Raw genomic sequence first — 13,196 nt, 5'->3', positions numbered from 1 at the left:
CCAGGGCTACACATCAATAAAGGTCATCGCAAACTGACCAGGCTAAAACATGGATAGAGGTCATTGCTTGAAGGACAAGGGATTATGGTGATCGGACGGTGGCCCATAAGGGACATGGAGTCTGTATTTCAATATTTTGATGTTTCACTTACTTAGCAAATTAACACAATTTTTTCATACAAATATGTTATAGATCATGTATAAAAACAACCGAAACATGGAAAATGTACTTTCTAGGAGCTATTGAGTCGCTGAAATGTGAAGCAAAAATGTCAAAAACTAAAATGGAAATGTCAAAAACCAAAACGAAAAGGTCAAAAACTAAAATAAAAATGTCAAAAACAAAAACGACAATGTCAAAAACAAAAGCGAAAATGTCTAAAACTAAAATGAAACCACAGAAAACTATTCCCACCGAGGTGATAATATTTCCACCGCGGTGGAAATAGTTTTCTGTATTTTCTCTTTAGTTTTTGACATTTTCATTTTAGTATTTGACATTTTCGTTTCACATTTCAGCGATTCAAAATCTTCTTAACACATGATTTATCACATATTTGTAAGACAAATCGTGTTGATTTGCAAAAGGTTACGATAAAAGTAGGTGAAATATCAAAATATGGAAAAACAGACTCCATGTCCCTTATGGGCCACCGTATGATCGTGTTGAACCAGAAGAATATATGTTTTGTAAATTCAGTTTTGAAATATCTTGTTCCCGCCATTGGACTCTCAGTGGGGCAACTTGAGGTGCAGACGGTGCCAGTTGTGACGTCACAATCAATTTTCGTATTACTGAAAATTCAACCGCAATCAGATATATCTCATTCTTATTTCAACAAACTAACCATACATTCGAGAATCACAAATGACGATATTGAAATAAAATATTCCGCTAACAAAGTAATAATAAATGCTTGCTGTAAAAGGCGACTACGCTTGTCGTAAGAGGCGATCGGGTGGTCAGGCTCGCTGTCTTGGTTGATGCATGTCATCGTATCCCAAATGCGTTGCTCGATGCTCATGATATCAATTACTGTGTTGTCTGGTCAAGACTTGATTATTTACAGACCGCCATCATGTAGCTGGAATATTGCTGAGTGCGACGTTAAACAACAAACAAACACTATATACCAGTTCATCACTTGAGTTCATCTTGGTGTATAAGTATGTGAATCCCTGCTGAAATAATAGGGTTTTTTATTTCGTATTTCTGATACGCACATAGCGATCTTAACGCTAAGATGATCGTAGCTCCAATACTTTAACATAGGCTTACGATAGCCTTAGCGCTGAGATCGCTTTGTGCAAGTGGGTCCAGTTCTTCAAGAACCCGAATTCAAACTGGCCATAGTCGTTTATCTCTTTGGTGAAACCCACGAGCACGGATATGGTGCTGACAAACCTAGAAATATAGTCAGGGCGAATCTTGGATTTGAACCTATGATCTTAGGTGTCTGGCACACCAAAGGCAGGCAACTCTGGACAGCGAATCAGACGTCACGCATGGACATTAATAATAGAATTGCGGCTCCATCGGCGTCCTTTGAGACCTTGCCCGACTGACCAGACGTGGTAAGGCTTGATGCTCTGAATTGTTCCTTTTGATTATTTATTTAACTCGTCATGCGTTAAGTTTTGACTGGCCATACAAATGTTAACTTACAAAAAATGACGAGCTGACTTTCATAACCAAAAGTGTGTCTATGACAACAGCAGGGGTGATATGTAATGTGACCAACAATAGTGTGTGTGTCGAGTCGGCGTGGGGGCGGTCGGGTAGCCTAGTGGTTAAAGCGTTCGCTCGTCACGCCGAAGACCCGGGTTCGATTCCCGACATGAGTTCAATGTGTGAAACTCATTTCTGGTGTACCCCGCCGTGATATTGCTGGAACATTGCTAAAAGCGGCGTAAAACCATACTCACTCGAGTCGGCGTTGTGCATTGACAAATGCGCAATGGAGACATTACCGGCAGAAAATGCCCGTGACGAATGACCAGTAATTTCATGGCTCAGAATCATTCGTGACCAACTCGTGTTATTCCGGGACAAGCCGAATAGCGACTCGTGCCCCTCTCATGGCATTCGTGACAAACTCGTGTTATTCCGGGACAGGTTACGGAAAGGGGCGAGTGGTGACGAATGGGTTCAGAATGAACTGCTACAACCATAACGTGACGTCATCATGGTTTGAGAAGAGAACGTGCACCGCATCACGCTCTAGAAATCGGAATTCCACTAAACACCCTGTCTCAGTATCAGCGAGGTCGTATTATAAATATTACAACTGTATGGGAATGTGATCAGGTGTTGCTTTTCTCGATAAAGAAATGTGAGTCCGCTACCTTAGTATACCAACCTTTAACCCAAGATCTGATCCTCCTATAACGACGCAAATTCACTTTTGTTGCTTCCACTAGGAAGTGTATCTTGTCCAATGAGGATGGGACTTTTTCCGGTGTCGGTGGTGTGCTTGATAGGTATGTATGTGTGGTACGTGTCTGTATTCAGTGCTATCTCACATGCCTCTACTGTCAAGGATTAAAAGGATATTAGATAAAGTATGTCCACCGTTTTAATCAATTCAGTGACAGACCTTGTGTCTTTTATAGTGTTTTTTTCCCCTTCATGCACTGTATTACATTTATGAGTGGTCCAGTGGTATGAGGGACCGCTATTCATTCTGAGGGTTGCGTCCCTTAACAGTGCCAGGATCTGCTTGTTATGGGTTTCAATCCCCGATTCGTTCTGACAATGAGTCTTGATTTGTGAGCTACCTGTATGTTTCCTCCTGTTTCACCTGAGTGATCTTTGTCACCTTAGGTATCTCACCCACATATAGCTGTCACACCATATATATGTAACTGTCTTTTATAGTTTCTCACCCGCACATAGCTGTCACACCATATATATTTAACTGTCTTTTATAGTTTCTCACCCACATATAGCTGTCACACCATATATATGTAACTGTCTTTTATAGTTTCTCACCCACATATAGCTGTCACACCATATATATTAAACTGTCTTTTATAGTTTCTCGCCCGCACATAGCTGTCACACCATATATATTTAACTGTCTTTTATAGTTTCTCACCCACATAAAGCTGTCACACCATATATATTTAACTGTCTTTTATAGTTTCTCACCCACATAAAGCTGCCACACCATATATATGTAACAGTCTTTTATAGTTTCTCACCCGCACATAGCAGTCACACCATATATATGTAACTGTCTTTTATAGTTTCTCACCCGCACATAGCTGTCACACCATATATATGTAACTGTCTTTTATAGTTTCTCACTCACATATAGCTGTCACACCATATATATGTAACTGTCTTTTATAGTTTCTCACCCACATAAAGCTGCCACACCATATATATGTAACTGTCTTTTATAGTTTCTCACCCACATAAATCTGTCATACCATATATATGTATCTGTCTTTTATAGTTTCTCACCCACATTAAGCTGTCACACCATATATATGTAACTGGATACTTTTTGAAACACCAATTCACTAAATATTATCCTCTTTCCGGCAGCAGCCACTTTATGTCTGTTACATGTCAGTACCCACTGTGACCATCTCATTCATCAAAAATTCAATACTCGGAACCACTCGCTTCCCTTGTATGTAAACAATATTCTGATTTTGGACGCAATCCTCGATTACCCATCGTATTATGTTCCAGTCAAGTAGACCGCCTCCGTGGTCTAGTGGTAGAGCGTCCGCCCGGAGAGCGGAAGGCTCGGGGTTCGATCCCCGGCCGCGTCATACCAAAAGACGTTAAAAGATGGTACTTGTTGTTAGCCTGTCTGGCGCTCGGCATTAAGGGGCTGAAACAAGACCTTTTTCGCGTCGGAGTCAGTATACTGTGTCTGAGTGGGGTATTCATGTTAAACTGCGGCATGGTATCTCAGTGATCTAGCAGTATAAATCGGCATTAGTCCGGACTAGTACAAGCAGCCACACAAACACACATGCACGTCGCTATATAAGTGCAATAATCTTGGACGCGACGTTAAACCCAATTTCACCTCACCACCTCCTGTCTAGTATGATCCACACCCTGGACCTATTCGCTAAAACAGCTTCGTTTTGAGCCACATTCTTATGGCACGAAGCTGAAAGGAGATATCAATTCAAAACAATTCTTTCCTAGTTCTTTTCTTGTGATAAGAGACGTCACTCCGAAACTAAGCCATGGTTGAAAATTGGTCCAGTGTTCTTGCCATAACATAAAGGACACACCATACCCTGGATGATCGATGATGATTGAAAATTGGACATCTTGTTTGGTAATTTTGTGGATTGTTCATTAAGAAGTATCTTTATATTACAGTTTGCAATGGTATCCAAGCTTCTCCCATACAACAAAATGTACATCCTGCTGTGGATGATGCCAACGCAGGGGGCAACGTTGCGGTGGCTAACCTACTGAAAACGTTTGAGAGCATTCCTCTCCTGAAGAGCATGATTGAGAAATCTGGCCTCGACTTTACAGAGCTTCAGCTCTTACTGGGAGAGAAGAACCTCATCGGCCAGCTCATTCAGAATGTCTTCAAACTCAGCCCCATCTCTGGACAAATCATTGACGAAGCTGCCAAGACAAACGTTGAGCTCCGGATAGTTCTTGCTCTTGCAAGAGGACAAACACCAAATCTCTTCGACCTTTTTAAACTAGCCACCGCGAAGCCCGAGAACATGTTCCTGGCTGTCGACAAGGCTGCTTCCAATAACAAACAGGCCCAGTTCATCAAGGAGAAGATGAAGGAGCCTCATCCAAACATGACCTTCATTTGGGACATGATCACTGGGAAGAAGCTTGAGATGGTATCATGGACAATGATAAATATGCCGTAGCTGGAAGTTCAAAAAGGAAGAACAGGCATTTGCTTGAATTGTTTGAATTCGCCGTGGCGAACTGGCGACCACTGGAGAAAGCCCTGCGGACAATGTCCAACGTGCCGATCAACTTCGTGAAGGTCATGCAGTACATCCTAGGTCTTGACTTCTCAGCTTTTCGGTTTGCGATGGACAATGCACCGAAGCTGAACAATAAGAAGTACATGATAACAGACAACAAGGCCAAGTACACCGTTGTGAACCAATCCACTTTCAAATTTGATCCTGACGATGATGCGGATATCATTCACCTCCTGCAAGAAGTCCGTGTTAAATACCCAGGAATGCATGATACTTTTGCCGGCCCGGGTAGGTTGAAGGTAATTGTACGTCTGTCTTTTGTGATGTATCTAGTTTAATTCTACATGGTGGCCTTGACGTCTAACGCGCCGGAATCCTATGGCGTTTCCTTGACAGAAACATTTGACGAGGTTGCTCTGATTATGTTTATAGGTTTGTGAGCATCACACCCGTGCTCGTGGGTTTTTGAAGTGTAAGTGGTAAACGTCTAACTCTTGTGGTAAACCTTTTCATTGATACCTAATGTTTAGGAAAGTGTTTTGGGAGTACAGTCGAGATTCGTCTGTCAGCAAGGCAGATATTGGATTTTATAGTAAACACTTGATGAAATTATGACATTGGGATTGATATGAAAAAGATTATTGAAAATATGCCAGACTGTAATCACAGTCATCGCAACTAGATAACAATAGTTGTGTTTCTGTTTTATCTGGTAAAGCCTATAGTATTCTTATGAGACATTCTCTTTTAAAATATCCCTGATGCATGTATGTTTCAGCTCGAGATGCCGTTCTACATCTGATTACAGAAACTATAGAAATGATGAACCGATTGCTTGGATAAGACGAACATTCGGCTAACTAATGTACCCGCTGATGAAGGAAGCGAGAATGATATGTGTGAAAATGTGAAACCATAAATAAAAACGAAATAAACAATACACATATTGCCTTCAGTTGTGTAAAACAAAGCATTGATAGGAGTGTGGGCTTCTATAGCACATTGCATAATCTTTCCTGTCGCGAATTAAGGTAATTAAAGGGGATGTAAAGACAAATATACTGTCGATCTTCATTTTATCGAACTTGGATTCGTCGAATTCCCGGTTGTCTCGAACTCACCTCCCGTTCCGATTGACTATCGGATTGACAGCGGCGCTATGGGAAATTCGGTCAAAAGCTGCGGTATAACTTCCGGTGTATCCTTCTAAAACCAATCATGGTCGATTGACAACACCGTATCCAGAAAACAAACAGCGTGTGAGAAATGGCGGCGACAAATAAATAAGCGACAAGCAAAGTAATTTCTCTTGGTTAGTCTGACTACCATAATCATATGCATCAGAACGTGCTATCTAATATAATATGGGAGACATTTTTTATCAGTTCTTGCAAATAAATGGGCAGTAGTCAGGTATGTTCTTCGAACACGCTGACGATGATGGAGTTGCTGAAATTGTAGTCGAAACTGTCTGACATCTCGTCCATCCGTCCACCAGGTCCCAGCTGACAATAACAGTGTGGTAGCAAAAACACATCGTGATCTGGAATTGAAACTGTTAATAAAATAAATATATATTAATATACATGTAGTTAAAGTCCCAGTCAGCCACAGACGAATTGCATACTGTGTATTATCCCTGTTCACACTAACAAGGACTGGGCAAATACTAGATCTACCTTCAAGACGTAAACAGTGATTGAAATTATTGGCGAAGTCTAATATCTTGCTCTATAACTGATAACCTTTCCTTACGGATCACATCAAAATACATCGATAATGCATGCAAAACAGACCCGTGAAGATCCGGGGTAGAATAGGTCTTCAGCAACCCATGCTTGCCGTAAAAGGCGACTATGCTTGTCGTCAAAGGCGACTAACGGGATCGGGTGGTCAGGCTCGCTGACTTGGTTGATGCATGTCATCGTATCCCAATTGCGTAGATCGATGCGCATGATGTCAATCACTGGATTGTCTGGTCCAGACTCGATTATTTACAGACCGCCGTCATATAGCTGGAATATTGCTGAGTGCGGCGTTAAACAACAAACAAACAAACAAACAAAACAGCATGCAAACATATTTTTGCCGAAAATAAGTAGTCCGTATCGAAGGTGAATTATAAAAAAAAAGGCCCATAGGCTACTTTATTAAAATCGCATTGTCTGGAGAAAACGTTGATTAAACCACTTACCCGTTTCTCTTCTCCGTTTTTTGTCAGCCATTTTTCGCACGCTGTGACGACAGGAACTGTTGAAGTGTCAAGGACGTGGCGTGGACGGAACATTAACAACTAAGGGAGGTCACTCTATTTTACAAGCGCTTCAATTAGTTGCCACTAACAATCACCAGAAAGAAACTTACATTATATACTGCCACATAACAATGTTTTGATTTTCTTCTCAGATGTATGACCCTGAATATGTTTTTAAGAAAAACACCTTGCAACAATGTTATTTTTGTGGCAGACAATGTCTCTTTTTCTCAACAGTCTGAAGCATAATTAGTTTTTTTTCATTTCCGGGTCAATCCATTTTTTCGGTAAAATAACAGCAAATTAAATGGTCGGTCCTACAGAGTTTATGCCGGTAAAAGAAGAAACAATCAAGATATTGGTGTTTAATCAGTATATCAACCTTTCAATGAACACAGTTAAATAGTTTCAGGTAAGAACGAACAATATTATGGGTTTTTATTGTTTTTGTGGGGTTTTTTTTGTTTTACGCCGCACTCGGCAATATTCCAGCTACATGACGGCGGTCTGTAAATAATCGAGTCTGGACCAGGCAATCCAGTGATTGACATCTTGTGCATCGATCCACGCATTTGGGACCAATGACAAGCATCAAACCAAGTCAGCGAGCCTGACCACCCGATCCCGTTAGTCGCCTTTTACGACATTATGTGATTTCAAAGTATTCCATTGATCAGAATGACAACATTTAAGGCCTCAGTAAAGCTTTCATAAAGTTTGATGGTGTGCATGTATTTCCAAATTTGACGCATCAGCGACATTACACTTCCCAAATTTGACTTAAAACCATATGTTCCCGTACTTTTTCAGGTGAACACTCGACCTGCCGCTTTGCATACGTCTTTTATTTTGTGATACGACTCTTGATCAGAAGTTGTATAATCGAGGTTACAGCATTCAAGCTTTAGGCCTCAGTAAAGCTTTCAAAGTGTTTTATGGTAGACATGTAGAAGGCATTTCCAAATTTGACGCATCAGGGACAAAAATTATGTCCGAGGCAAGTCTCTATTTTGACTTATACCATATGTCCCCGTGCTTTTTTTCAGGTGAACAATTGACTTGTTTTTGCATGTGTTTGTGACGGATGCCCCGGAGGGTAGGATACGCCCACTCTTTGGTGAGTCATAAACACATGCTCATGATAAAGTCGGAATCGTACAAAGGATATTTGGAAAGGGTTCTGTGCCTTTTATTAACCAGGCTTTTGGTTGGGATACGTTGATTGAAAATCTCAGTTGTAAGCAATATTTGTCTTTCGATTTAATAGTCTGTGAAATTTCTGAAGTACTCAAACAAAAGAAAAATGTAGACGCCATAAGCTGGAACTGTATATTGCACGACATCAATATTGCCATCATTGTAATTCCTATACACAATTCCAGATAAGACACTCAATATTGTTTCTCTGTTGTAACTTTGATTTCCAAGCGTCCGCCCGGAGAGCGGAAGGTCCGGGGTTCGATCCCCGGCCGCGTCATACCAAAATACGGTAAAAGATGGTACTTGTTGTTACCCTGCCTGGCGCTCGGCATTAAGGGGCTAAAACAAGGACTGGTCGGCTCGGAGTCAGTATACTGTGTCTGAGTGGGGTACTCATGTTAAACTGCGGCATGGTATCTCAGTGTGCTAGCACTATAAATCGGCATCAGTCCGGACTAGTACAAGTAGCCACACACACGTGCATGCACGTCGCTATATAAGTGCAATAATCTTTCATCGATATTCCAGCAATATCACGGCGGGGGACACCAGAAATGGGCTTCACACATTGTACCCATGTCGGGAATCGAACCCGGGTCTTCGGCGTGACGAGCGAACGCTTTAACCATTAGGCTACCCGACCGCCCCACGTGATAGTATGACACACCACAGAACAATAGATTATCGCAACCTCAACAAAGCGATCTTAACGAACGGCTAACCGGTTCTATAGTACAATATACTAGAGCCATAGCGCTACAATACAGCATGCCGGTAAATATCAGGTGATTCGTTTGTGATAAATTTTCCGTTTTAATTAAAAGGTCTCATAATGTGCATAAAATCAAACATAGAATTTAAAAAAAAAAAATATTCATATGCGTCGCTTCCTATGTTGTTAGACACATTAAAAACTATCTATCATTGGTATTTGAACAATATGTCAGCAGAACGATTTATTTTAAAGACAAACTACCTCTCTCTTCTGATAAATTGTAAAACACCCGGCTGTCTTTCAAAACCATATATAATATTTATGCATTAGGTATTTAGGACCGCCTCCGTAGTCTAGTGGTAGAGCGTCTGCCCAGAGAGCGGAAGGTCCGGGGCCGCGTCATACCAAAAGACGTTAAAACATGGTACTTGTTGTTACCCTGTCTGGCGCTCGGCATTAAAATGCTAAAACAAGGACTGGTCGGCTTGGAGTCAGTATACTGTGTCTGATTTGGGTATTCATGTTAAACACACACGTGCATGCACGTCGCTATATAAGTGCAATAATCTTGGACACGACGTTAAACCCAATTTCACCTTACCTCACATTAGGTATTTATGGAATACTGTAAGGGACATTCTCGCGTTCTCGCGATCTCGCATTCTCGTGTGTTTGGCATATTTAGCTTGTCGAGATCGCGAGAATGCGAGATCGCGAGAATGTCCCTTACAGTATTCCATAGGTATTAGTGTCTTTTTAATATTCTCTGGTCCAAAACAAGGTCACGAGGTCTTGATCGCTTTACACAACACCGTCGCAGCATTCTAGCTTATATCAGTAACTTTAGGAACACGTGCTTTTTCGCACGTTTCCATAGATGCATATTTAATAGGGTAAAAACCAAGAGAACATAACTCCAAAACTTCTAAAACAACCTATGATTAGCATATAATGCCCCCATTTGGATTATAGAAACTATTTTTACCCAAAACATGATTGTCGTAAGACCCAACTAAAATGTGTACAATGAATGAGAAATGATGAATGATACGTAAAAAGTTACAGCCGTATCACCAGGTCAGTAGTGATTATTATGTAGGGACATTTTTAATGATTTTAATGGTCTCGTACCACAAAGCTATCTTAGCGCTAAGACGATCGTTTCTCCTGTACTGTAACATAGACAAAGTAGACTAACGACAACATAATGCTAAGATCGCTCTGTGGAACAGGGCCCTTGTACAACAGGCTTTCCAAAGTAGAGGAGCTATACGCATTGCAAGTGACTGTTGTTTAACGCCGCAGTCTGCATTATACAAACCATGTATAAATTGCCTGAAAGTAATTGAATCTCAATAATGGCAAACCAGTGACTGAAATCATGAGCAACACGTTAGATGGAGATGCACCTCGCACTCGATCTAATCCAGTCGCCTCACGACATGGGCCTAATCATGCGACACTGTGAACACAATTTTACCCTAAATTCCCACGGAGCAACATGGAGTAAGTTATTTATGTAAACAGGCTGACTGCAAAGCCTTGGGCGATGACGCGTAATGAATAATGATATAGTAACTCTAACTGCTCGTCTTTCATGTATTCATTTCTATTAATCACTTTAGTTGAAAACTAATGATTGTTTGTTTTTTGTTTGTTTGTTGCTTAACGCCGCATTCAGAAATGGTCCAGCTTTATGACGGTGGTCTGTAAATAATCGAGTCTGAACCAGACAATACAGTGATTGACATCATGAGCATCGATCCAGGCAATTGGTATACGACAATATGCATCACTTTAGTCAGCGAGCTGACCACCCGATCCCGTTAGTTGCCTCTTACGACAAGCATAGTCGCCTTTTATGGCAAGAATGGCCTACTGATGACCTATTTTACCCCGGATCTTCACGGGTCTTATGATTGACATAATATAAATATGTCCTACATGAGATGGCCCTCTTTGTTTGCTCACCTTCATTTCTAGGATTGGTATTTACAAGATGGGAGTGGCAGTACAACAACGCTGGTAACTTAGGGTCATAGGTACATGACATCTGGACGGACAGACCTTAACCGATCAATTACACATTGCCAGATAAGACCGTAAAGGTCAGTTGAAGAAGGACACAAAAGTTCGATCAAAGGTACCAATAATGAATCGGAAGGCGAGGACACGGGGATGGTAGAAAGCCAGCTCAAACTGCTTGGTGGCATTCCCTTTATCAAGTGTAAAATCGAGAAGTCGAGTTTAGCCGACCACGAGAAATTCAATTAAATAACTCTCGTGACAAAAAACATAATTGCATAGTCAGTAGGGGTATGCATTTGTGTCCAATCTGTTTGTTGTTAAAGCTGTATTCAGTCAGCACTAGTCTAACCATATCATAGCGGTCTGTAAATAATTGCGTCTGAACAAACCAGTGGTGGATGATATGAGCATTATCAACGCCGTCGGGTACATTGACACGCTATAGACCACGTCACCGAGACTGACCACCGGGCGGCTGCTTAGGTCGTCTTCTTCGAGACAGGCATGGGTTGCTTGGGATTAATTCTAACCAGGAATTCCCACTGGGTATAACCAGTGGTCGATGGCATGACCAACCCATGTTGTCAGGGTACGATGACAAATAATTGACAGGTTGCACAATGAGGTCACTTTATCTTCATTTTAGTCGGCTTTTGAGGTCACAAATGTATCACAGTTTCCTTAAAACGTGGCTTACTATTTACCATGGAATGTTTGTTTAAATATGCCAGCTTTTAAAGAGTATTTAAGTAAATTGTAACACCAGTAAATCACCCTTTTGCCCAAGAATCAATCACCTTTTTTCATTTAGACGTGTACCATTAAAACACACAACACTGTAACATGGATCAGATTAAAATGTTATCAAATGAACTAAGGTATTGAAAGACAGGTAAGGCCCGCTAAACGCATGACCTTATACTCCTTGACGCGTATACGCTTTGAAATAAATGGAGTTTAACTAAACCATTTACTAATCGGGAGTATATTAAGTAATTCAATTACTAATCTGGAGTATAAGTAAGTCAATTACTAATCTGGAGTATAAGTAATTTAATTACTAATCTGGAGTATAAGTAATTTAATTACTAATCTGGAGTATAGTTAAGCCAATTACTAATCTGGAGTATAAGTAAGCCAATTACTAATCTTGATTATAAGTAAGTCAATTACTACTCCGGAGAATAAGTAAGTCAATTACTAATCTGGAGTATAAGTAAGCCAATTACTAACTTAGGGTAACCGTAAGTCAATTACTAATCTGAAGAATAAGTAAGTCAAAAACTAATCTGGAGTATAAGTAAGTCATATAATAATCTGGAGTATAAGTAAGCCAATTACTAATCTTGAGTATAAGTAAGCCAATTACTAATCTAAAGTTGAAGTAAGTCAATTACTAATCTGGAGTATAAATAAGTCAATTACTAATCTGGAGTGTAAGTAAGTCAATTTCTAATCTGGAGTATAGGTAAGCCAATTACTAATCTTGAATATAAGTCAGTCAAATACTTCTCCGGAGAATATGTAAGCCAATTACTAATCTGGAGTATAAGTAAGCCAATAACTAATCGGAGCAAAGACTAGGAGACACAAATTATACTGAGTTTGCTTAGGTAGGTTGGAATAAACACAAGGTGTGGTCTTCTTGACATCTCTCTCGTGAACATGGCAGGGTTGAGGGAAGATGGTATGTTACGTCTAGGCGGGGTACACGACAGGTGCTATTTGATATATCTGCAAAAAGAATTCCACAAAAGACCGTTTTGTAAATTGAAAGTGTGTCGTTAAACCATGCACAGGTAGAATTATCACAGTCGGAGATTGTATGAGAAACACAACCCCCCATAATAATGGTGCACACGAACCTGATGTGATAAGAATTGTCAGCACCATGTGGAAGAGAGCCAGAGAAGAAACCACGCCAATGTCGACCCTGTAGAGGAAGAAGTTACAAGACAGAATCCTGTCTGAGTTGAACTCCTGGCATCTTAATACTCCAGTATCAGAAGCGGCCTTTACCGCCACCGACGACACACCATATGGCAGAAACTCTAACAACTT

The 13,196-nt window shown here is 40.7% G+C and overlaps 1 protein-coding gene across 1 annotated transcript; it reads left to right on the top strand.

Annotated features, from left to right (window-relative positions):
* The first annotated feature begins 2,403 nt into the window (after positions 1 to 2,403).
* On the top strand, positions 2,404 to 5,858 carry LOC124137637. Its single transcript, XM_048398747.1, has 3 exons — positions 2,404 to 2,481; positions 4,355 to 5,237; positions 5,717 to 5,858. The coding sequence occupies exons 1-2, from the start codon at positions 2,439 to 2,441 to the stop codon at positions 4,873 to 4,875; spliced, it is 564 nt and encodes a 187-aa protein (XP_048254704.1). The 5' UTR covers positions 2,404 to 2,438; the 3' UTR covers positions 4,876 to 5,237; positions 5,717 to 5,858.
* The last annotated feature ends 7,338 nt before the right edge of the window (positions 5,859 to 13,196 follow it).

The sequence above is a fragment of the Haliotis rufescens genome, unplaced genomic scaffold (genome assembly GCF_023055435.1).
Source record: "Haliotis rufescens isolate VD_foot unplaced genomic scaffold, xgHalRufe1.0.p SCAF_19, whole genome shotgun sequence".
NCBI classification, from domain to species: Eukaryota; Metazoa; Mollusca; class Gastropoda; order Lepetellida; family Haliotidae; genus Haliotis; species Haliotis rufescens.
This window is presented reverse-complemented; position numbering and strand designations above follow the sequence as displayed.

Bases quoted from the DNA above. Each gene is read 5' to 3' on its own strand.
- LOC124137637 (XM_048398747.1), top strand. From the start codon at position 2,439: ATGAGGATGGGACTTTTTCCGGTGTCGGTGGTGTGCTTGATAG. The intron at 2,482-4,354 runs GTATGTATGTGT...TTTATATTACAG, and splicing joins GTCGGTGGTGTGCTTGATAG to TTTGCAATGGTATCCAAGCT.